Source organism: Podarcis pityusensis, assembly GCF_964106645.2.
Source record: "Podarcis pityusensis genome assembly, chromosome: 5".
In the NCBI taxonomy this organism is placed as follows: Eukaryota; Metazoa; Chordata; class Lepidosauria; order Squamata; family Lacertidae; genus Podarcis; species Podarcis pityusensis.
In genome coordinates this window covers 36,060,482-36,082,654 of record NC_138032.1, presented here as the reverse complement: position 1 = coordinate 36,082,654, position 22,173 = coordinate 36,060,482, and the positions used below count along the sequence as shown (strand labels likewise).

General features: G+C 42.3%; 1 protein-coding gene across 2 annotated transcripts in view; it reads left to right on the top strand.

Annotated features, from left to right (window-relative positions):
• The first annotated feature begins 6,325 nt into the window (after positions 1-6,325).
• Positions 6,326-22,173, top strand: part of LOC308478046 (galactose-3-O-sulfotransferase 2-like) — an 18,406-nt gene continuing 2,558 nt past the window's right edge. Inside the window, exons 1-3 of one of the 2 annotated variants that reach the window (XM_081007301.1) lie at positions 6,326-6,617; positions 16,612-16,722; positions 18,761-19,676. In XM_081007301.1, the coding sequence (XP_080863427.1) occupies positions 6,589-6,617; positions 16,612-16,722; positions 18,761-19,676 (1,056 nt within the window). In that variant the 5' untranslated portion in view covers positions 6,326-6,588. The remainder of the gene's footprint in view (positions 6,618-16,611; positions 16,723-18,760; positions 19,677-22,173) is intronic. The other variant, XM_081007302.1, reaches the window with a different exon arrangement.

The window sequence follows — 22,173 nt, the reverse complement described above, 5'->3', positions numbered from 1 at the left end:
AAGTCAATCCTGGCTTTCAGAGCGTAGTGATCAGACCATGGCACCTTAATTGAAGGAGACATGATCACATCTATACCTACGCCAAAGATCAAATCCAGCGTGTGGCCTGCTTGATGTGTGGGGCCTGAAACAAACTGGGAGAGCCCTAGTGTTGCCATGGAAGACACCAGGTCCAGAGCCTGTGAGGAGGGAGTGGCATCAGCATGGATGTTGAAGTCCCCCAATACCAATAGGTTAGGGAACTCCAAGGCCCAGCTGGCCACCGCCTCCAGCAGGCCTGACAGGGTGGCTGCTGGTGCGCTAGGTGGCCGGTACACCAGCCAGACAGCCAAGCTCACCTCAGAGCCCCACACTAGGCCAACACATTCAATGCCGGGGATCGATGGCGATGGTAGAGCCCTGAAAGGACAATCTTCCCGGATTAATAATGCCACCCCTCCCCCCCGGCTCACAGTCCGTGACTGGTGGAGGACGGAGAAACCCGGGGGCGCCATCTCTCGTAAGGTAACTGTTGCCCCTTCGCGTACCCAGGTCTCCGTCACACAAGCCAGGTCGACCCCCTGCGAGGTAAAGAAATCTCGCAGAGTGGCGGTTTTGTTGCCTATAGACCTGGCATTGCACAACACCAGTGACGGAGGTGAGTAATCCTTGCTCACCCTACCCTCGTCCCTCGGGATGGGGCGCAGATTGGAAGGGGTACGAGCATATCCGTATCTCGATCCCCTTTGCCTATAACATCTGCCCCCACCACCATACCTCCCTCGCCCCTCCACGGTAGCAATCCCAAGCCTCATACAAGCCTCCATTTACAAAATAGAAAACAAACCAAACCGAAAACAATTATATCTAAACAAAACCAATCCCCACCCCAAACCACAATAAAACGGAACAAAATAAAAATACATAGATAAAAACCACTGTTCACAGTGGTACAATAAAGTAAAAAGTAAAAACACCTTTAAAACACTTTAAAATATATAAAAACATTTTTAACATCCATCAGGTTCAGTTTGGTTAGCACATCAGCAATTTTCTGTGACTGGTGTACTAAAATATTACCATTTGGGTCTCCAGAGATAGGTAGTTGGTTACATCACCAAGATCTAACCTAACAGACCCTTGGCTGACCTATGCTGGAACCCTGGGTTAGTGCTACCTGCAAGTGCAGGGAGCTAGTCGAACCAGAGCCTATGCAACCAGTCACTTTCTGTAATCAATAAAGTTGTGGCCTAAATTCTGCCAAAAACCAAACTAAAATTTGAGTCAAGTGTCCATTTATTTAGGGGGGAGGTCTCTGGGTCTGAATACGCAAACGCTTGCTCTGTGGGGGTTGGACAAGGCCCCAGTGTTGCCTTTGTCTGCCTCCCCTGCAAAGTTCTACCTTCCCACATCGAAGGTCAAAATTTCATTCCAAGTTGCTCTTGGTGAATTTATTTTATGTTGAGATTGTATGCATGCATTGTGATACATGTATTAAAACAATGTGATTAATACTGTAATATAATAGATGATACACATATCTCTTTCACATCAGTTTTAATTATGTATTTTTGCATAAAAGTAAATATTCATGGGGCACAGGGGGGAGGGAATAGTTTTTTTCACATCAAACTGCCCTAAACAATTTTAATACCCCCAGTAGATGCTGGCTGTATAACCTTCCATGAAACTTTTGTGTGAACAAAATCAGGGTGAATGCTCAATAAACAGGCCATCTGGAAAAGGCCTTGGTAGGTTTCTATTGGGTCTTCTTCAGATTGTTCAACTGTTAGTGTACGATTGCTTCAACTGCACTGATTTCCAATGCATATCTGCAAGGAGCAGAAATATTATGATTTGTCACTTTTCTTAAAAATCAAGGTAGATGGGCAGTTGAAAAATACATAAATGTTCACAAAACGGCAGTTTGTTGCTGCAGCAAAGGTAGTACATTTACTGGCATTTGCCGAATTTATTGTTAAGAGAGCTCTCCAGCTTTCGAGAAACAGTGTGGAATAGTGTTCAGAATTTGAAGCACACACATTGAAAATAAAAATACTTTTTTAAAAAATGAAATGGGGCAGGGGGTTGTCAGTTATCCAACTCCACCACTGTTAGACAATAGGTGTGTGACCATGATGCAACACAGCCACATGCCACATCACAATTGCAAGAGCAATGAAAGCTGCAATTCTATACCCTCTTCCTCGGGAGAAGGCCCCATTGAACACAGTGGGACTTATTTCCAATAAACATGCACAGAATATAACACCTCCCCCCAGCTACAAAATATTGTATTTCAAGCACGTGAAAAAAGGTAGAGACCATGGAAGGCAAGTGCCCAACATCTCCCACTCTGTGCTCAGTTTCAGTGAGGTAGAATCACACTTTTGTCTTTGGAATAAGCCTAAGATTATCTTGTTATCTTAAAAGAACCCCAGACTTAATCTTTGGAACCTGTTGTGCTTCTTTGGAAAAGTATATAGAGCAAGGACAAAGGTTCACCTTGATGGCATTGTTTATTTAGCCGTTCCTAATGGTCTGATAAGATATCTGAAGAGAGATATATATATATCTGAAGAAATAAATATGTGGCAGTAAATGACACCAGAGAGAAGGTCAAAGCTTCCTAAACCACAAACCTGTATATTCCCTCCCTTTTTTGTATGATTAATGTTTTATTGAGTGGAACCCATAAATCTGCTTTCTAATGAGCCAAACCATCTGTCCCTCTGGTCCAAGATTGTCTCCAACATCTCTGGCAGCAGGGCCACAGTAGGGGGCAAAGGGTTAACACTTCCCTACCCTTCATGCTAGGATCCCAATCTGGATTAGGCCCCCTGCGCTGGCAATTGGGGGGGAAAGTGCCCAGTTGAGACCTCATATCATCTGCCTCTGATTACAAGCTATTGTCAGAAAAATGGCAAATATTAGCATAATTTTGAGTGCATGTGTGTAGAATTTTGAATTTATCACAAGTAATTGGTCCTGTTCCCTTACACACATGCACGAATGTGTTAAAATGGCTGCATGGGAATATTTCTATATCCCCTGTGGCACTGTCTATCTCAAAACAGGCCGACTCCCTGAGTCATCAAAATACTTTACCTCCTAACAGTATTACGATGCCTTTCAAGGTCAGCTGTAATCCTTTGCAAATACAGGTCTCAAACTTGGTATGGTTTACTTTAGAGTTAACAGAAAAGCATGTTTTGCCATGCCTGCCCATGGCTTTTTCCTGGGATGTGCAGAGATAGCTTTTCCTTAAAGGCGTGCTCATCACAACATCATTGGCCCAAGTCGCTTCCATTCCTCAAAGTGTGCCGCTTTTAATAAAGTCTGCAGGAGGTTAAGAATGCCCAGCAGGTCAAAAGATTTAGGATGGCTTCCAGCTCAGTGTGCCAAACATCTAGCTCACTGTAACTTCAAATTAAATGTCAGCAGGGTTGTTATGTTGCGGTTCAGTGAAACATAGGAGAGAAAACTAATGGCACCTGCTGACAAACACAATGGTTGAAGAATTGCAAGAATCTCCAGGTGGCTGTTCATGGAGACAGAGAAGGCAAGTCAGCATGCTCAGCTATAGAGTCTCCCGCAGCCAGACATGTTAGGTCACTAACTCATGCACACACCAATACCTCCTATGGTGACCGCAAAAGGTCTCAGTAAATATCTGAGCAAGTATTCCGGGAGGACCATAGCTCAGTGGTAGAGCATCTGCTTTGCATACAGAAGGTCTCTGGTTCAGTCCCAGCATCTCCAGGTAGGGCTTGCAATCACTTCAGTCTCTAGCTAGGTCACTGTCCACATTGAAACCCCACCCTTTAAAAAGGAGGAAAGACAAGTGGCAGGGGCAGATCTACTATGAAACCAATGAAGCTTAAGCTTCAGGGCCGCTAACTCCGGAGAGGCCCCAGAAGTGACTTTCGTCCACATTTCTTAAAATATTTTGGTCTAGTAGACTCAATTTGAGTCTCACGACTCAAACTGATTAATTTTTTTGTTGGATATATTTCAACAATCCCAAAGTTTGAGAGTCAGCAGCACAGATGTTGTAAAAGTTGTAGACAACCCAATTGATGAAAATAGCAATGGCTACTCAGACCTCATTGCTGGTTGTGAAGGGGACTCCATAACATTTCAAGCTGCAGGGCTCCAAAAAAATGTAGGTCTGCCACTGACTAGTGGTAAAGGCATCTACACCTGTGAAGATGGTGCTACTCATTCTTCTGAAAAAGTCAGATTTTCTAGTCAGAGAAAAGACAGAAGAACCACAAGGGAAATACATGAGGAGATTTTAGACTATGGTGGTCACTTTCCAGATGACCTGTTTCTTGGCCATTCATCCTGATTTGTTTGCAGGTTAGACTATGTCACCTATTTATTGAACATTCAATCTGGTTTGATTGCAGGGGGATTAGATGGTGTTGCATCAAGCAAATTTTATCCCACACTTTCCAGGGCATTTCCCAGTCACTTTCCTTACTGCAAAAAATATCAGATGCAGAGACTTGTTGTACAAGAGCTCCAAATCAACTTGAATTGTGCAACTTGAATCCGCCATTATGTGATTGAATCCCACCTGCAAACAGCAACAGCCCAGCAGTGTCCACTGTCATGTGGATGTCCCATATAGAGTGAATGAACAAAGTCTGGCAATTACCTGCTAATGGCTAGTATGGAATCTCCCTTGGTTTCTTCAGAATAGTTTATTTCCTAGAGCTCCAGAGTATTTGCTTTTCTCAAGCCAGCTTTATGATGCAGACTGTATAATTTTCTCATACACACCTTTGTTTCTCTGAGAATCATGATAAATAAGCTTTGGGTTGGCACCCAAAGCTATAGGATTTGAGGAGCTGCCTTGGGTAAGCCAACATTTGACTCTGCTGTGCTTGGCAGCTGCCTCTGAAATAACCACAGTCATAAAAGGCAGAGTTGTCTATATTTGGTCTTCCCTTAAAAATGGGAAACGGTTTACCTCCCTGCAAATATGTACACTGTACTTGTTGCAAGGAGGTATTCCAGCCTGTAATTTGGACTTCATTGTGCTTGTTCCTCTACTGATCTTGATATTTTTGTGCTGCAGTCACAAAATAGTTAAAGTAACATAATTCAGATATTAAAGTGGTAGATGCACAAGGAAATTGTGTGCTCAATTTTCTATGCTTTTCATAGAATGTCTCATGCCCTTCTGCCATTGTAAAATGCATCAACTGTTCTCACATCTGGAATTTCTACATCACTTGGGATCTGTTTATGCTCAGACATGGGCTTCTGCTTCAAGTATTATAAGCAAAGTGAGAAAAGCAGGTGTGTGATTCATGCACACATTGGCTTCCTCCACTTGAGTGTCACAGTCAAAGCCACTATGAGACACAACAAGGGCTAAAAAAAGAGAGAAATGGGACATGACCCAATATTGGGCTGACACCGATAGACCATGTTGGGCATTCCTCCTTCTACCATGTGACTTTGGTATATGATTTGAACTACAACTCCCATCAACCCTAGTCAGCCCAGCTGGGTTGGCTGTGGCTTTTAGGAGCTATGCTTCAAAACATGTAGAGGTAACCAGGTTGGGGTTGGATGCTTTAGGGAACACAGTCTACAGGTGGGATAATAAGGGTCTGTGCTTTTTTATTTATTTATCTGAAACATTTTTAGCCTGCTCTTTGTTGCAAGAGACAATTTCATGGCAGCTCACAAGTAAAATATAATTTAACCATACATACATCACACTCAACTAGACAACTATCTAGAGCAGGCATCCCCAAACTCAGCCCTCCAGATGTTTTGGGACTACAACACCCATCATCCCTCGTTAACAGGACCAGTGGTCAGGGATGATGGGAATTGTAGTCCCAAACATATGGAGGGCTGAGTTTGGGCATGCCTGGTCTAGAGGAACCCCAGACAATGGCAATGCCATGGCAATCTCATTCAGAACTGGCAATCTGCCTGATGCCCAGACCTGAGAACTACCCAACCACAGGACTGCCATCTTGTCAGGGTTCAATTTCAACTTATTGACCCCCACTTAATCCACAATTGCTTCTAAACATCAGGATCTGCGTAGCTTCACTTGGCATAGATAGTTCAAACTGGGGGTCATAAGCATATTGTGCATATTGAAATCACATCCTTGGACTTCTTAGGATGATGTGAACATTCTATTTCAATTAAAAATATGCATGAAGAATGACGCTGTGTTATCACATGCAGAGCTGGTTGGAGAACTTGTAAGAAACTTGGGAGAGTACGCATTCATTTCATCATGTGATGTTTGCTGGTTCCTAACTATAATAGTGCCCCAGGGGAACTAGCAAAGGCATTGTTCCCCATTAGTAGTGCTTCATTAATAATGTGGCAAATTCCAGGCAGCTCCTGGTTAATGCCAGCAGAAGGCAAGCCCTTCTCGTAATAAAAAACCCAAAAAAACAATTCTGCATATATTACCTGCAGACAAAGTAGGCGGGACTATCCATATACACATCTCTAAGAAGAAAAGAAAAGTACTGGTATATTTGCTTTATACTTTTGCCCATCTCAGAGCAGCCTGGGTTGATTTCAGTGAAGAAGGTACTGTTTCTGTGCTCCATAAACCAAACCATGTGCAAACTTACAAGAACCTGGATCAGGTAAGTGACTTTACCTTAAATTTTATTGCTGAAAAAAACAATCTAACTATGGGGAAGGAGTAAACTTGAGCCATATGGCTCTGACACAAAGTGCTGTTGTGTCGCATGCTGGTGGTAGAGAGAAACTCGGCCCCAAGCTATAAGAAAGATTGGGGGGGGGTTTGAACTGGAAACATTTCTCACTACAAGGGAGAAAATCTAGGAAGACTGTGAACAAATAAGGCCCAATAGGCTGTTGATGATAGAGCTATTTCTCTGGATACATTTTTTTACAAGCACAGCGGATCTTCCTTTTGGTTTATGCCCTCTGTTTCATTGATGAAAACCTCATCTTCATCATAGACGCTCTAGGTTTTCCTTTAAACGTTTTTTAAAATAATTAATTATTAATATGCAAGGTGGGCAGAGAAAATAGATTATGGTTACTACCTAGTTCCAGCTAGTTACCGGAATTCTCACAAAGAAGGAAAGAGCTGGATCTAACTGGATGCCACAAAGCATTTCTTTCACATTTTAAGCAAAATGCATTCACATGATTCAGTGTGTGTTAACTATGAAAATATATTGTGTATGCACACATATTATTTGAAAATTAAAAACATGTCATTGAGATTCTAGTGGTAGGAAAAGTAGAACACACAACCAACCAAGTAGAACATATAACCAGAATGGGGTGTAGGGCAGAGCTTTCCAAACTTTTCATGTTGGTGACACAGTGATTCAGTTTTACTAGCAAACCGGAGGTTAAGCTAACCCCTTTCCAACCCTGGGAGGAGCGCAGAGAGCATTCATTTAACACACATACACACGGCAGTCGACACACTAACATGTTGTGACACACAGTTTGTAAAGCTCTGGTGTTTTCTACAAAAGAATTGGTTCTTTCATTAAAAAGAGTTTTACAGGACACAGTAGGAGATCTTATTGCTGTTTCCTCCTGATTTCTGCAACTTATCCTTCCCTCAGCCTGTCTGTCAGTTATTATTTTTATTCTCTTCTGTTTAAGCTATTTGTACACGGATTTTCAGACAGAACTCACAGGTTTACATAAAATTATTGAAACAATAAGCATCGAACTGTTGTTGAAGAAGCTTCATCTGCTCTTTAAGAAGATCATCAGATGGCTTATGTGAGAGGGAGGAGCCACAGCTAGGAGCTTGATCAGGCATAGGCAAACTCAGCCCTCCAGATGTTTTGGGACTACAACTCCCATCATCCCTAGCTTAACAGGACCAGTGGTCAGGGATGATGGGAGTTGCAATCCCAAAACATCTGTTTTTTTTTTTTAAAGCAATTTATTAAATTTTACAATAAAGATAAACATAATAAACAATGTAACATTGATCTTAACATATTTTCACATTTTCTTTGGACTTCCTCACATCTCCCGCTCCCATTTTCATCGTTGTAACATTTTGTCAGCAATTTATCATCTTATTTAAATTCTTATATCCCTTCTATGTTTCATAATCTTATAATTCTCAAAAGGAGCTAAATTTCACAGTCTTACTTATTTTCTTAAAAAACTTCTAAATTTAGTGGTGCTCAGTTATTTTGATCTAGCATCTTGTTTAGCATTCACTCAAATTACAATACTTTTGTAAATAGTTCTTAAATTTCTTCCAGTCCTCCTCAATCCTCTCTTCTCCCAGGTCACGGATTCTGCCGGTCATTTCAGCCAGTTCCATGTAGTCTATCAGTTGTATCTGCCATTCTTCCAGTGTGGGTAGATCTTGAGTTTTCCAATGTTTTGCGAGAAGTATCCTTGCTGCTGTTGTTGCATACATAAAGAATGCCTGGTCCTTCTTTGCCACCCCTTGGCCGACAATACCCAAAAAGAAAGCCTCTGGTTTCTTAGTGAAGGTATATTTAAATACCTTTTTCAATTCATTATAAATCATTTCCCAGAACGCCTTCACTTTAGGGCAAGTCCACCAGAGGTGGAAGAACGTTCCCTCACACTCTTTACATTTCCAACACTTATTATCAGACAGGTGGTAAATTTTGGCAAGTTTGACTGGGGTCATATACCATCTATAAATCATTTTCATTACGTTTTCTTTCAGAGCGTTACATGCAGTAAATTTCAATCCATTACTCCACAACCTCTCCCAGTCCTCAAACATGATATTATGCCCAATGTCCTGTGCCCACCTTATCATAGCCGATTTAACCGTTTCATCTTGTGTATTCCATTTCAACAGCAAGTTATACATCCTTGAAAGTACCTTAATCTTTGGTTCTAACAATTCTGTTTCTAATTTCGATTTCTCCACCTGGAACCCTAGTTTCTTATCATTTTTAAAAACTTCTTTAATCTGAGCGTAATGTAACCAATCTCGCACTTTGTCTTTCATTTTCTCCAAACTCTGCAATTTCCAATTGTCTCCATCCTTTTCTAGTATTTCCCAATATTTTGGCCATTTAGCCTCCATATTGGGTCTTTTTCGGGCCTTGGCTTCCAAAGGTGAAAGCCACCTTGGTGTTTTATTTTCCAGCAAGTCTTTATATTTTGTCCAGACATTAAACAATGATTTTCTGACAATATGGTTCTTAAAGGCCTTATTTGCTTTAACCTTGTCATACCATAAATATGCATGCCATCCAAAAGCATTGTTAAACCCTTCCAGATCCAACACATCAGTGTCCTCAAGAAGTAGCCAGTCTTTTAGCCAGCAGAACGCTGCGGCTTCATAATACAACTTTAAGTCTGGCAGGGCAAAGCCCCCTCTTTGTTTTGCATCGGTTAATATCTTAAACTTAATTCTGGGCTTTTTGCCCTGCCAGACAAACTTAGAAATGTCTCTCTGCCACTTCTGAAAGCACCCCGTTTTGTCCAAGACCTGAAGTGTTTGAAATAAAAACAACATCCTTGGCAATACATTCATCTTGATAGCAGCAATTCGGCCTAACAAAGAAAGTTTCAATTTTGACCAACTATCTAGGTCTCTCTTAATTTCTGTCCAGCATTTTTCATAATTGTCCTTAAATAGACTTAGATTTTTTGCTGTTATGTTTACCCCTAGGTATTTTACTTTTTTAACCACGTTAAGTTCCATCTCATTCTGAAACCGTTCTGACTCTGTATCCGTCAAATTTTTCCCCAAAACCTTAGTTTTCTGTTTATTTAATTTAAATCCAGCCACCCGACCAAAATCATTAATCAGTTGTAATACTCTTTTCGTACTGGGCTCTGGCTTCTGCAGGGTCAAAACCAGGTCATCTGCAAAAGCTTTTAATTTATATTGTTTCTGACCGACCTGAATTCCTTCCACCAACCGATCCTCTCTAATCATGTTTAATAGCACTTCCAGAACCGAAATAAATAACAAAGGGGAAATAGGGCAACCTTGTCGTGTCCCTTTTTCAATTTTAAACTCTTCTGTAACCACATTATTAACTATCAGTTTAGCTTTCTGTTCTGAATATATCGCCCCAATCCCATTCTCAAAACCCCGTCCCACTCCCATCTCTTTTAAATTTCCCATCATAAATTTCCAGGAGATATTGTCAAAGGCCTTCTCCGCGTCTATAAAAATTAGGACTGCTTTTGTATTTATGTCTGTTTGCAAAAGTTCCAAGATATCAATAATGTTCCTTGTGTTGGCAAACAGATGTCTTCCTGGGAGAAAGCCGGCCTGGTCCTTATGAATTACTTCATTTAAAACTTTTTTAAATCTAATTGCCAGAATGTCTGCAAATATTTTGTAATCCACATTTAAAAGGGAGATGGGACGGTAGTTCTTAAGTTGTGTCTTTTCAGCTTCCGACTTTGGTATTAATGTGATAAACGCTTCTTTCCACGACTCCGGTGCCCTCTTCCCCTCCATAATTTCATTGCTGACCTCCATCAAAGGTTGTATCAAATAGTCTTTTAATGTCTTATAGTACTTGGAGGTCAGCCCATCTGGTCCTGGAGATTTGCCAAGTTGCATGTTCTGGATAGCTTGTTCTATCTCTTGTCGTGTTATTTTAGAGTTCAGAATTGTCCTGTTTTCTTGTGACAATTTAGATAGTCCGTTTTTTACCAAAAATTGTTTAATCTCAACATCATCTTGCGGCCCTTGGGTATATAATTTTTTGAAGTATCTCTGGAAACACTTTCTAATGTCCACTGGATTCTGAATGTTTTTTCCATCAACCTCTAAGTTTGTAACAGTGTTTAATCTTTGTCTTCTCTTCAACTGCCAAGCTAGCAGTTTTCCACATTTATTCGCCGACTCAAACGTTTTTTGTTTCATTAATTTAACCTTCCATTCAATTTCCTGGTTTATCAATTTAGAATATTGTGTTTGATAAAGTTTAATTTCTCTCAGAGTTGGCTGTGACTTCGGATTCACTCTTAATTTCTTCTCTAATTCTTTTATTTTTTCCAAGATCTTATCTTTTTTCTCATTTTGTGTTCTTTTCTTTACTGCATTCTGTTGTATCAAGAATCCCCTCATTACAGCTTTACTTGCGTCCCAGATTATTCTTTTTTCCACCATGTTATTCATATTTATCTCAAAATAGTCCTTCAGAACTTTTTGGGCCTTCTTGGTAATTTCCTGATCTCTAAACAAATTGTCATTCATCTTCCATCTAAAGGATCCAGTTGGTAATAATGTCATATCCATCTTTACTGCATTATGGTCGGAGCAGGTCTTTGGGCAGATTTCCACTTTTCTGACCTTAGGTGCCAGGCCTCTGGAGATCCATATTTGGTCGATTCTTGTCCAGGTCAGTTGGGCTTCAGAAAAGAATGTTCCCTCTCTTCCTAGCGGGTTCTTTGTCCTCCAAATGTCAATCAAATCCATATTGTCAGTCATTTCAAAAAAGGTTTTAGGTAGTCTGCCGTCTTTTGTAACATTTTGACTTTGTGACTTGTCCATGTTAGTTGATACGACCCCATTCATATCTCCCATCATTATGATGTTGTTATAATCTAGGTAGTCCAGCATTGTCTCCTGCAACTTCTTGTAAAATTCCGATTTCCCTTCATTAGGTGCATAGATTCCTAATATCAGCAGTTTCTCACCTTGATGTTGTATCTCAATAGCCAAAATTCTTCCATGTTCATCTTTAAATAGGAATTTAGGTGACAGGCTCTCTTTTGCATATATCACCACACCTCTCTTCTTAACTTTATCGGACGATACAAATTCCTGGCCCAATCTTTTATTTATTAACACTTTTCTGTGGAGCCTCGTCACATGTGTTTCTTGTAAACAAATAATGTCCAATTGTTCTTTTTTTAATATATGAAATATTTTCTTCCTTTTTTCCGGAATGTTACAACCATTAATATTCCAGCTCAACAGTTGCAGAGACATCCTGAACTATCTGGTTATTTTTCAAGGTGTGGTATCTTCTCAGGGTCTTCAGGTTCCACAGATGCTGATGTTGGTACTGGCGTTGCCTCAGGCCCAGAAGGTAGTTCAGTTCCTTTTTGAAGGTCTTCTCCGTGTGTAGACAAGAATTTATCTCTCTCTTCCAGTGTTCTCACTTTGACCTTTCTCCCTCTAAAGGTAAAAGATATTCCTTGGGGAAATTCCCACCTGAATGGAATTGCGTTGCTCCTTAGTAGTTTAACCAGTTCAGAATAGGCGGCTCTAAGATCAAGCAGTAGTCTTGGGATATCTTTATAAATTTCAATTCTTCTATCCAACACCTCCAGTGATTTTACAAAGTGTAGTCCCAAAATCTTATCCCTTTCCTCCTTTGATCTCAATGTTATCAAACAGTCTCTGGGCCTCTCCTTCTTTATAAATCTTCCAAGTCTGAAAGCTGACACAATTTTAAAGTCCTTTTCTTCCAGGTTCCAGAACTTGGAGAATTCTTTGGTCAAAAACTCAGTTAGATGTCCTTCTTCTGCCTCTTGTAGTGATCTAATCCTTAAGTTGTTCTCACGGTTTCGCAGTTCTATCATCGAGAGATAAATCTGGTGTTCCCCGACTTGTTTAGTGAGTGGTCTTACCTCTTGCTCTAAATTTTCAAATCTTTGTCTGATGTCCTCAGTCAATTTCCGATTTTCTGCTGAGGCCTCCGTTAACTGTCCAATTGCTTGTGCATTCTGTACCACTTGTGTGGTTAATTTATTTAGACATTCTGTGTTTTTATCAATCTTTGCTGATTGCGCATCTGCTTTCTTGTCCAAAGCTTCCAATTTTTCAAAAATTTTGTCTAGTACAGAAACAGATGCTCCTGAGGCCATATCTTCCAGTTGTAACTGCTCTGCTTCGCCCTCTCCCTCCACTTCTGAGGGCAAAGTAGGCACAGATGATCTGCGTGTCTGTGAGGCTGAGGTTAGAGTTGTTAGAGTTGTTTGTTTAGCTCTCCCTCTTTTTCTTGTGCCACTCATTCCAACGTTATCTGTCAGTCAAGGTCACACTGAGTTGTTCCCATGGGAATGGAAAGGCCCAGAGCAAGCAAACAGCAAGGGAATCGAAAGTAAAAAGTGCATGTAAAATCACTGTTATAATCCAATCCTCTAGAGGGAGCTTAATCTGTCTTTCAGAGTCTAATTTAATGTCCAAGAACCTTCAAATACAAATGTTTAGCAGAGTTTATAAATGGTCACTTTGTTACAGACAGTGCTTATTTATCTCCAAAAAGAATGTTTCAAATTTAAAAGGTCTCAATACCCTCAGATTGTTTCAAGTTCCAATATACAGTATCCAAATCTGCAGTGCTGACAGCTCCCTTAGTACTCAGGCAGCTCCTGACTCTGGGTTTCACCTTCTAATTTGTAATCCAATAAGAGGAGGAAAGTCAAGTGCAAGTAAAAATCCCAAGTCTTTAACTTAAAGTCTTTACTTTAAGATGCAAGTTCAATAGATGCTTGGATCTGTAAAACTTAGAGTCTCTTTCTTTCAGCCTCCACTCCTCCAGCTGATTGCTTTTTTTTCAAGTTCAATGGCTGCGGAAGACGGACTTCCTGCTTCCACGTCTCTCCGCTCTCAGCCAAGTTCAAGTCAATTTAAATTTCCCTTTTAAAGTCTCAAATTCAAGTGATTCAGTCTTTTACTCACAAGTTAGTTGCTTTTTCGTCCGGATCCGTAATTTAGCAGGAAAAGGGATCAGCGCTCACCGACAGTAGCAGCGCGGCTTCGCTCCTCAGGCTGTGAAACAGCTCACAGCGCCGCAACCCCCCTCCGTGCTCCGGAGCCCCTTACGGGGTTCCTTCTGCACTTGGAGGGTCGCTCTAGGCGCCCACCGAGCCTCAAGACCCCAGGCTCTTGCCGCCTGGGGTTTTCCAGAGTGGGTCTCCGCTTCGCCGTAGCGGACGACCCGTTGCCTGCGGAGCCTCCTCTCCCGTTCAGAAGAGGACCGCCATTGCCGTTCGCGCCGCCCCCGGAAGACAATCCCAAAACATCTGGAGGGCCAAGTCTGCCTATGCCTGAGCTAGATAGTGGTTGCTCAGCAAGCTATTTCTCCTCTTCTCTAACAAAATGGTTAGCGATTTACAGCGCAATCCTATACAGTGGTACCTCAGGTTAAGAACTTAATTCGTTCTGGAGGTCTGTTCTTAACCTGAAACTGTTCTTAACCTGAGGTACCACTTAAGCTAATGGGATCTACCACTGCTGCCGTGCCACCACCGCACGATTTCTGTTCTCATCCTGAAGCAAAGTTCTTAAACCGAGGTACTATTTCTGGGTTAGCGGAGTCTGTAACCTGAAGCGTCTGTAACCTGAAGCGTCTGTAACCCGAGGTACCACTGTATACATGTCCAGTAATTTTGTGTGAGAGAGTCAGTACTCATTGGTAAGGAATACCATCACCTCCCTCCCTCTCTCTCTCTCTCTCTCTCTCTCTCTCTCTTGCTGTCCATGGGAGCCATTTTGTGCTGGCACCCACAACACTTTTTATGAAGATATGAGTACTGCATTAGTAGTGGATTTACAGTGGACAGTGTGCACATCATCACACTTTTCAAGTTGTTTTGTGATGCTTCTTCAATGCTGTGGCATCATTGCTGTCAGGAGGGGCACTATGGCGCAAGAAAAGCAGGAGTGGGGAGACCCCAGAACACTGGTGATATGAAAAGTTACAAGATTTATTTTTTTACAGAAAACTATTGTACACCAGGCAGTGTGACTGCCCCTACAACTTGTGCAGATGCAAATGGCATGATTGCATATAACTGCCCCAGCAACATAATGACCCCAAATCACGATGGGTGCTCAATAAAAGGGACATCTGGAAATCTGAAGACTGCTACAGCAGCAGAGAAAGATGGTTCACTATGAAATCATATAGTCCTGGTACACTGGGAAACTAAAGTTGACATAGCGTATCTTGAATGCTATGTTTGACTGGAGAAAGAGAGGCAATATTTTTATTTTTATTTATTTACTTACCATGCTTATATCTTGCCCTTCCTCCAACGAAAGCACAGAGCATAGAAAATACAGTAGGAATTAGAGCTGAGGGAGAAATTTGATTCAGTTCATGTTTCAAGGTGAAACTATATTATTTGCAGTTTCCAGACCAAACCACAGCTGTGATTCAAAATTTACACTTCTCCGATTTTTGCAGCCAAGCAATATGTGTATAATAGCTATGCATATAGGTGTTAAAATAACATACAAAAATGCATGATATTGCAAAAAAAAGCTTTGCAAAATATAAATATGAGACAAAAATGCACACAAAAATGTGTATATTAGGATAGATTTACACTGAATGATTATGCATTTTCATGACAACTTAAAATAAGCCAACGGATGTATAAAGGTGGAGAATTGAATTTAAGCCTGGAAAAATGAGAGACAAATTTACATATTTGCCCATTCCTAGTTTAATCATGTGCTCTGCCACTGAGCTGATGTCCTTATCCCACAGTCATGCAATCTGCAAAGGAGCCCTGGGAAGACACAGAAGCACAACCTCTCATGCTGTCTTCTTTGTTTTCGTTTTATGGTTTTGCTACCCCAGGCAGCATGTCTCGGGCCAGCCCTGGGTGCAATTCTTTCCCAGGCAGAAAACCTAACTTGAGGCTATCATCATTCTCTCAGATGCTTTCCCAACTCTGTTTCAAAAAGCAAATCGAAATATGCACACTTAACTTTTATTTAAACAGGCAAACAAAACTGCTTATTGAAATGTGAGATTAGGGTGCTAATATTTCAGTTACAGATGATTCAGAGCCAATGCACACAATCCTTGTTGTACAGGATGAGCTTCATTTAAGAAACGACTTAAATGCAATTCAAGCACAAAAAGTGTGTTCAGCTGAACAGTTCACCCCAGGCACGAGACACAGTTTTGTATAACTACAAATCTTCATCCTCCAACAAACGTCTTATCTTCACTACAGCACAACACAATGTTCAGGACCATGGTGTACTGTACCCTGTGTATATATCTATCTGTATCTATCTATCTATCTATCTATCTATCTATCTATCTATCATCTTAAAAATAAAGTTTTTTATTCAACTAACTGCTACTCAGAGTAGACACATTGAAATTAACTTCAGTGGGTCCACTGCATAGGACTCACATTGGATACAATTGAAAAATTATGCAACTTATTGAAGGTTGCAGGGGCTGATGGGAGTTGTAGTTTGAAACATCTGAAAGGTGCTAAGTGGGTGAAGGCAACCTTAAAGACTAGCATATGTATCATGACATAAGCATTTGTAGACTAAAGTCCACTTCATCCAATACAGAATTTTCAGGTGCATGGAACTTGGTGCCTGTAGAAAAACCCAAAACACATACGGGTGGGGACTAGAAAGGCCTGGAACTTTCTTGCTAATGCAAATTGGGGCTGTTATCATAGGACAAAAATCCATCGTCTTTGACTGTGTGTAAACAGGGGTTCCCTTCTCTGAGTGTGACCTTCTGCTTACAGAAAGTGCATGAAAAGAAACCCAACCTAAGCCTGCTTGACATTTGCTCTAAGTCCTGTCATCTTAACTTAAACTTGTGCCCATTGCATGAAATGCAATTTTTTAAAAAAATCAAAAGCCCAGATTATTAGGCTGATGTTTTTCCTTCCCTGCAGGAAATGGAATATTTCATGTAACAGCCAGCTGCGAAGACTCTGGGTTGCCCTTTTGCTCCTCCTCCTCCTCTGTCTCATATTCCAAGTCGTAGAGAGGTTCCAATGTATCAGGTAGGCTCACTGGGTGCTGCACAGGATAGCAAATACTGTATATATTTTTTCCAGGAATACAGACATGGAGCTGCCCAGATACTAATGCTTGCTTGCTTGCTTCAATCGGCCACCAGTTCAGTTTCATTGGTGGCACCATCAGTGCTGGTTGGATAACTCCCTTCCAGTGAAGAGAGCAACTTCAGTCTAAATGTGTCATTTTTGTCAGGAACACAGCAGGGGAGTAAATGGTTTACTCTCCCCCAACCCTGTTGCAAATTTAAAAGCTTATGCAATAATAAATTGGTTAGTCTTTCACTTGCCACAAGAACTTTTATCAGAATAAATGTAGACATTAAAATACCTGTCATTATACAAAATTAGAGTAGTGTCAGTGTATGAGAGAGGGAGGATGCCTTAGCTCTTGTCAAAAATTGATATCCAGGAAGAAATTTAAATGTTCAGGAAAAATTGCATTGGTGACATCTGAAAAAAAGAATTATTTTAAATAAATTACATTGCCTTAATTTATAGGGCCCATGGATTTTGCAGTTGTATGGTGGGGAAAGTCCCTACTGAACGTAAGAGGTGGCACAGAATTACTGCAATGGGTTATACATAGGGCTACCTCTGAAGACAAACAGGCTCGGAAACTGCTGGTGCAGAATTCAGCAGCCAGGTTGCTCACTAGAGCAAGACGGTTTGAGCATATTACACTGATCCTGGTCCAACTGCACTGGCTACCAATTAGTTTCTGGGCCCAGTTCAAAGTTTTGACCTATAAAGCCTTAAATGGCTCAGGACCGCAATACCTCAAGGACCACCTCTTTCCATATGAACCTTCCCAGACCCTGAGATCATCTTCTGAGCCCCTTATTTGTGTGCCTCCTCCTCGAGAGGCAGGAGGGTGGCAACACGAGAACAGGCCTTCTCTGCAGTGGCTCCCCATCTGTGGAATGCTCTCCCCAGGGAAGTTTGCCTAGAGCCTTCATTATACACCTTGAGGCACCAGGCAAAAACGTTCCTTTTTAACCAGCCCTTTGGTTGACCTGATCAACATCCTATACCCTTTTAAATTTGGCTCTTTGGGGGGCAGTATTATTGGCTTATTGTTTTTATTTTATATATTGTGATCTTTTTTGTGAACCGTCCTGAGACCTCTGGGTATAGGACGGCATATAAATTCAAATAATAATAATAATAATAATAATAATAATAATAATAGAATTTCAGTGGGAAATGCCAGCAATTATTCAAAATCACGCCCAGATGTGGGTAGCAAATGGGAAAGGAAGTGAGCCATCAGGAGCATAGTCCAGTGTCCCAGAGCTCCCGTGCAGTGGCAATGCTGGCCATCCTTTAGCTCCTTGTTCCTGCTCACAATCTTGTTTTGCCTGTACACTGAGACTCTTCACACCCAGCAACTCACAAGCCCAAAGCACACAGGGTGCTTCCTTTAAAAGAAAACAACCAAGTTTCACAGATCATTTACAAAATGCAAATAGCAGCCATGAGTGGTGGAGGTGGGGGAGACATCAGGTATAGATAGGACCATGGGAAAAGGTAGTTTAATCCTTCTTCTCCCACCTCACCATCCAGCTGCCATAGTGCTGACTTAACGCCCCCCGCCCAAGCTGCTATTTGCATTGGGAGGGCAGCATCCTGTGTATCTTGGCTCACAGCCAGTGGACATAAACATTTGTATGTCAAGGAAAGCTGGAGAAGCTGTCTAGATTTGTTTATAATAGGGGTGGGTGATGCAAGAGAAGGATGGCAGATGATGGGACCAAAGGGTTCTGTCTATATGGGGAGAATTATAATGTTACTGTGTGTACATACAGTAACAACCATGCTATTTTATTTTTAGATTTAAAGAATGAAACACTTACCTGCAGTAGTGACATTAGAGTCCATGTAGAAAGGAAATGCATGTGAATTGGGTGGAGTGGAAGGGATCCAGGGAAAGCAAGCAAAAGAAAGTGGTTTTTGGAAAGTGGACACAGAGGGCAGGAGATGTCATTTTCAACCCCGTCTGAAGGATCTGGTGTTTTTTCCATAGCAATTGTAGATGTGATTTCAAACAGAATCAGCTTCCCCTTGAAGAAAACAGAGCCAGTGAGAATTCCATCCAGGTTCAAAGGAGCCCAACTTATGCTCAACTTCTGCAGAAAAGCACCGCACAAAAGAGGGAGCCCAGGCCCAACCCTGCAGAGAAAAAGAGGCTAGCCACAAAACTGAGCACAGCCTTCAACAAAACCAAACTGCTGGCTGCCAGCTTCGGCAGCGAAGAAGAGTTCTGGCAAAACCCATTTGTGGAGGGTGATGAGAGGGTGCAGGCTCAGCATACAGCAAACAGGCCGAGGGACTGGTGGAAACACAGCACCCCAAAAAATCCCAGAGGAGACCAAGTAGTGGTGAACTTTGCTGATGATCAGACATCTGCTGCTGCAACAAAGGATGGAAGTTCCCTGATCAAGGTAGCAGAACCCACAACAAGGATTTCTGCAGGGGATCAAACAGCACATGTCAAAGACCCAGAAAGACGCCCCTTTCCGAAGCACACAACAATGACTCAACCAGAGGCCTTCAGTGCTGCAGGAGACAGAAGAACAGTTGGGATGGCATCAGCAAAACCACCAACCATGAAACTACCTTCACCAGAAAACAATATTCTTCCCAAAGTTGGAACAGCAAAGGAGGGAGGGAGCACTTCCAGCCCCTCTCAAGGTTCAACATGCATGCCCAAGACCCACGTTGTTTTCCTCAAAGTGCACAAGAGTGCCAGCAGCACCGTCATGAACATCTTGTTTCGCTTTGGCGATACTCGCAACCTTTCCTTTGCCTTGCCAAGCAATGGTGCCACTCAATTGTTCTATCCTCATTATTTCACGGCAGCAGCTGTGCAGGGGTTTTCTCCCAAAAAAGACCCCCAGTTCCACATCATGTGTCATCATATGAGGTTCTTTCAACCAGAGGTAAGAGCTGAGCAGCTTTTTTTCTCTAAAATTATGGATAGGAAACCTTGGGCCAGTCACACTTCTCTGAAGTCTCTCAACCCCACTCACCTCACAGAGTGTTTGTTGTGGGGGAGGAAGGGAAAGGAGAATGTTAGCCGCTTTAAGACTCCTTAAAGGGAGTGAAAGGCGGGATATCAAATCCAAACTCTTCTTCTTCTTCTTCTTCTTCTTCTTCTTCTTCTTCTTCTTCTTTCTAGAGGTGGACAAGAATAGATTTTGTAAGGAGTGGGAAGGGAAGCTCAGTGGGGCAAGGGAGGGATGCTGGAAGTCATGAGTGGGTGAGAAGGAGTATTAGGAGTGGGGCCACTTAGGTGCAGAATATGCATCTTTCAGTTTATGAAACTTTGACCAGCCTTAATCTACACTGAGCAGGATGCCATCATTGCAATGTAAAATGGTAAAGGCCATCCGTCTCTGTTAGAAAAGACTGGTGATAAGGTAACAAGATCATACTGAGTCCCATGCTGTTTACAGGAGGGAACAACAAGGTGAAATACGCAGGCATCTGTAGGATAGGAGGCAAATTCGTTAGAGCAGGGGTGGGCAGAAGGTAGATCAGGATACAATGGAAAATGTCTGGGTGCTTTGTAGTAGGCTGGCAAGGATTTTCGAATCCTAGTTGTTCCACAACAGCAACAACAAAATGACACACACCCCTCTGATCTAGTGGCATATTTTGAAGTGCAGAAGCTCATCATGACAGCCCTGATATTCACAGCTGCAAGGAGAGTTTGAAATGCATAAATCACACCCACACATCATAGTTCTGACTGCATAGGTTCAACATGGAGTTTATGGGGTGTTAGGTGAGGGGTAGTACCTCTGGTAAGGGAAAAGTTGTGTTCCTTCTGGGGTAGGTTGTCCACCTTTGGTCCCCACTGTAATGGATTTAGGGGTTGCTCGTGCGTATGTTGCCACCACTGCTGGCGAGGTTACCTGGTTAAACCCTTTCTGACTGAACAGCCTCCAGTATCGTGACTGTCTCAGTCGCTGGCAGAATCCGTCAGTGGGCGTTTCTTGAACCTTTTCCAGCATAAAAGTTGTTTGACGCCCAGTCTCCTCCTACTCTCCCTGCGCCCAGTCTCCTCCTACTCTCCCTCCGCTGTGGGCAGCGGAGTACCCGTACTCTCTCCACTGGTCTCCAGCGAAGAGTCTTGGAGCCTCCTCTCCGATCCCCCCATCTGCCCCCCTTCTCCACTGGTGTTACGCTGATTTCCTTCCCCAGCAGATGGGCTGCCTCTCTCCCTACTGGGACCCTCTCCTGCATCCCTCTTGAGCCTTCCCTCTGCCTCTAGCTCTGATGGCAGTTCCCTGACACCCACCTTGCACTCAGCTCTCACCTGTGACTCCTAGAAGCTGTCAACACCCTGGGAATGGCCTTGACTGGCAAGCTTAGCCAGTCAAAGATAGTCGATGGGCCTCAAACCCTTGGTGAGTTAGGGACCGCATGTGAAGACAGGCTCTGGCGGGTTGAGCGGACAAGACCAATAGTTGGTTCAAAGGGTCAGGAAGGCAGTTTCCGCACATGCTGAAGGGGCTTGTCATCCTGTCAAGGTAGCCTATCTAAGAGAAGGAAAACTCTGGTCCTAAATCTCCGCTGTCTTGCAAGATATCTTCAGGAGAATAAAAGGCTAAGGAGTAACCCTATACAAATCTGGAGTGGCGTCTCTAAAAAGGTTGAATGGTACCATGTATTCCTCCTTCCCCAAACTCCTGCAGCCAAGCTGGTGCCAAACAAATTGCTCTGCTTTCTTTTGGACCACATCAGGGAGGCCAAGAGTGGGGGTCTTGTTGTCTGGGCAGCCCAGGACCTCCTTACACACTGCCCAAGCTTGCGCCCCAGGGAGGTCACTTTGGTGTTGCTAACACAGCATTTTAACTTCACCCCCGAAGGAACACTCCATTGTCTCTCGAGACAGACGGATGCCAACAATTAGGTTCAACTTGTAAAACACATTGAGCTCGCTCAAATGCAACCTTCAACTTTTAATTGGAAGCACAAACAATCTTGCAAGAAGTTGTTACCATTTAAACTGCTAGCAAGAAGAACTCTGGGCCCCTCCAGACATGCTTTTTATTGCACATTCTTGATGATTTGTGTTCATGATGCTATTGGAACAGTCACATGCAATCCTGTTTTCAGTACTGTTTATTATTTTATTTTCATTCTTCATTGTTCATTGTGTCAGGGTGGTCGCACTGCTTCATTTCCAGTGTGCTTATCCTGCAACCTCCTGCTGAAACCCAACACATTTTTATACCACAACTATTCTGGTTTACTTTTTTGTACTGCTTTTCTTGCACCGTAGCCCTTCCAAACAGCAATCATGTGGCAGCATTGGGGAAGCTTCACAGAACAAGGTAAAGCAGAATAAATTCACCACTGATGCGCTATTATTGTCAGGATCAATAATAAGTTGCACAATACACCACCATTAAAGCAGCCTGGCATATG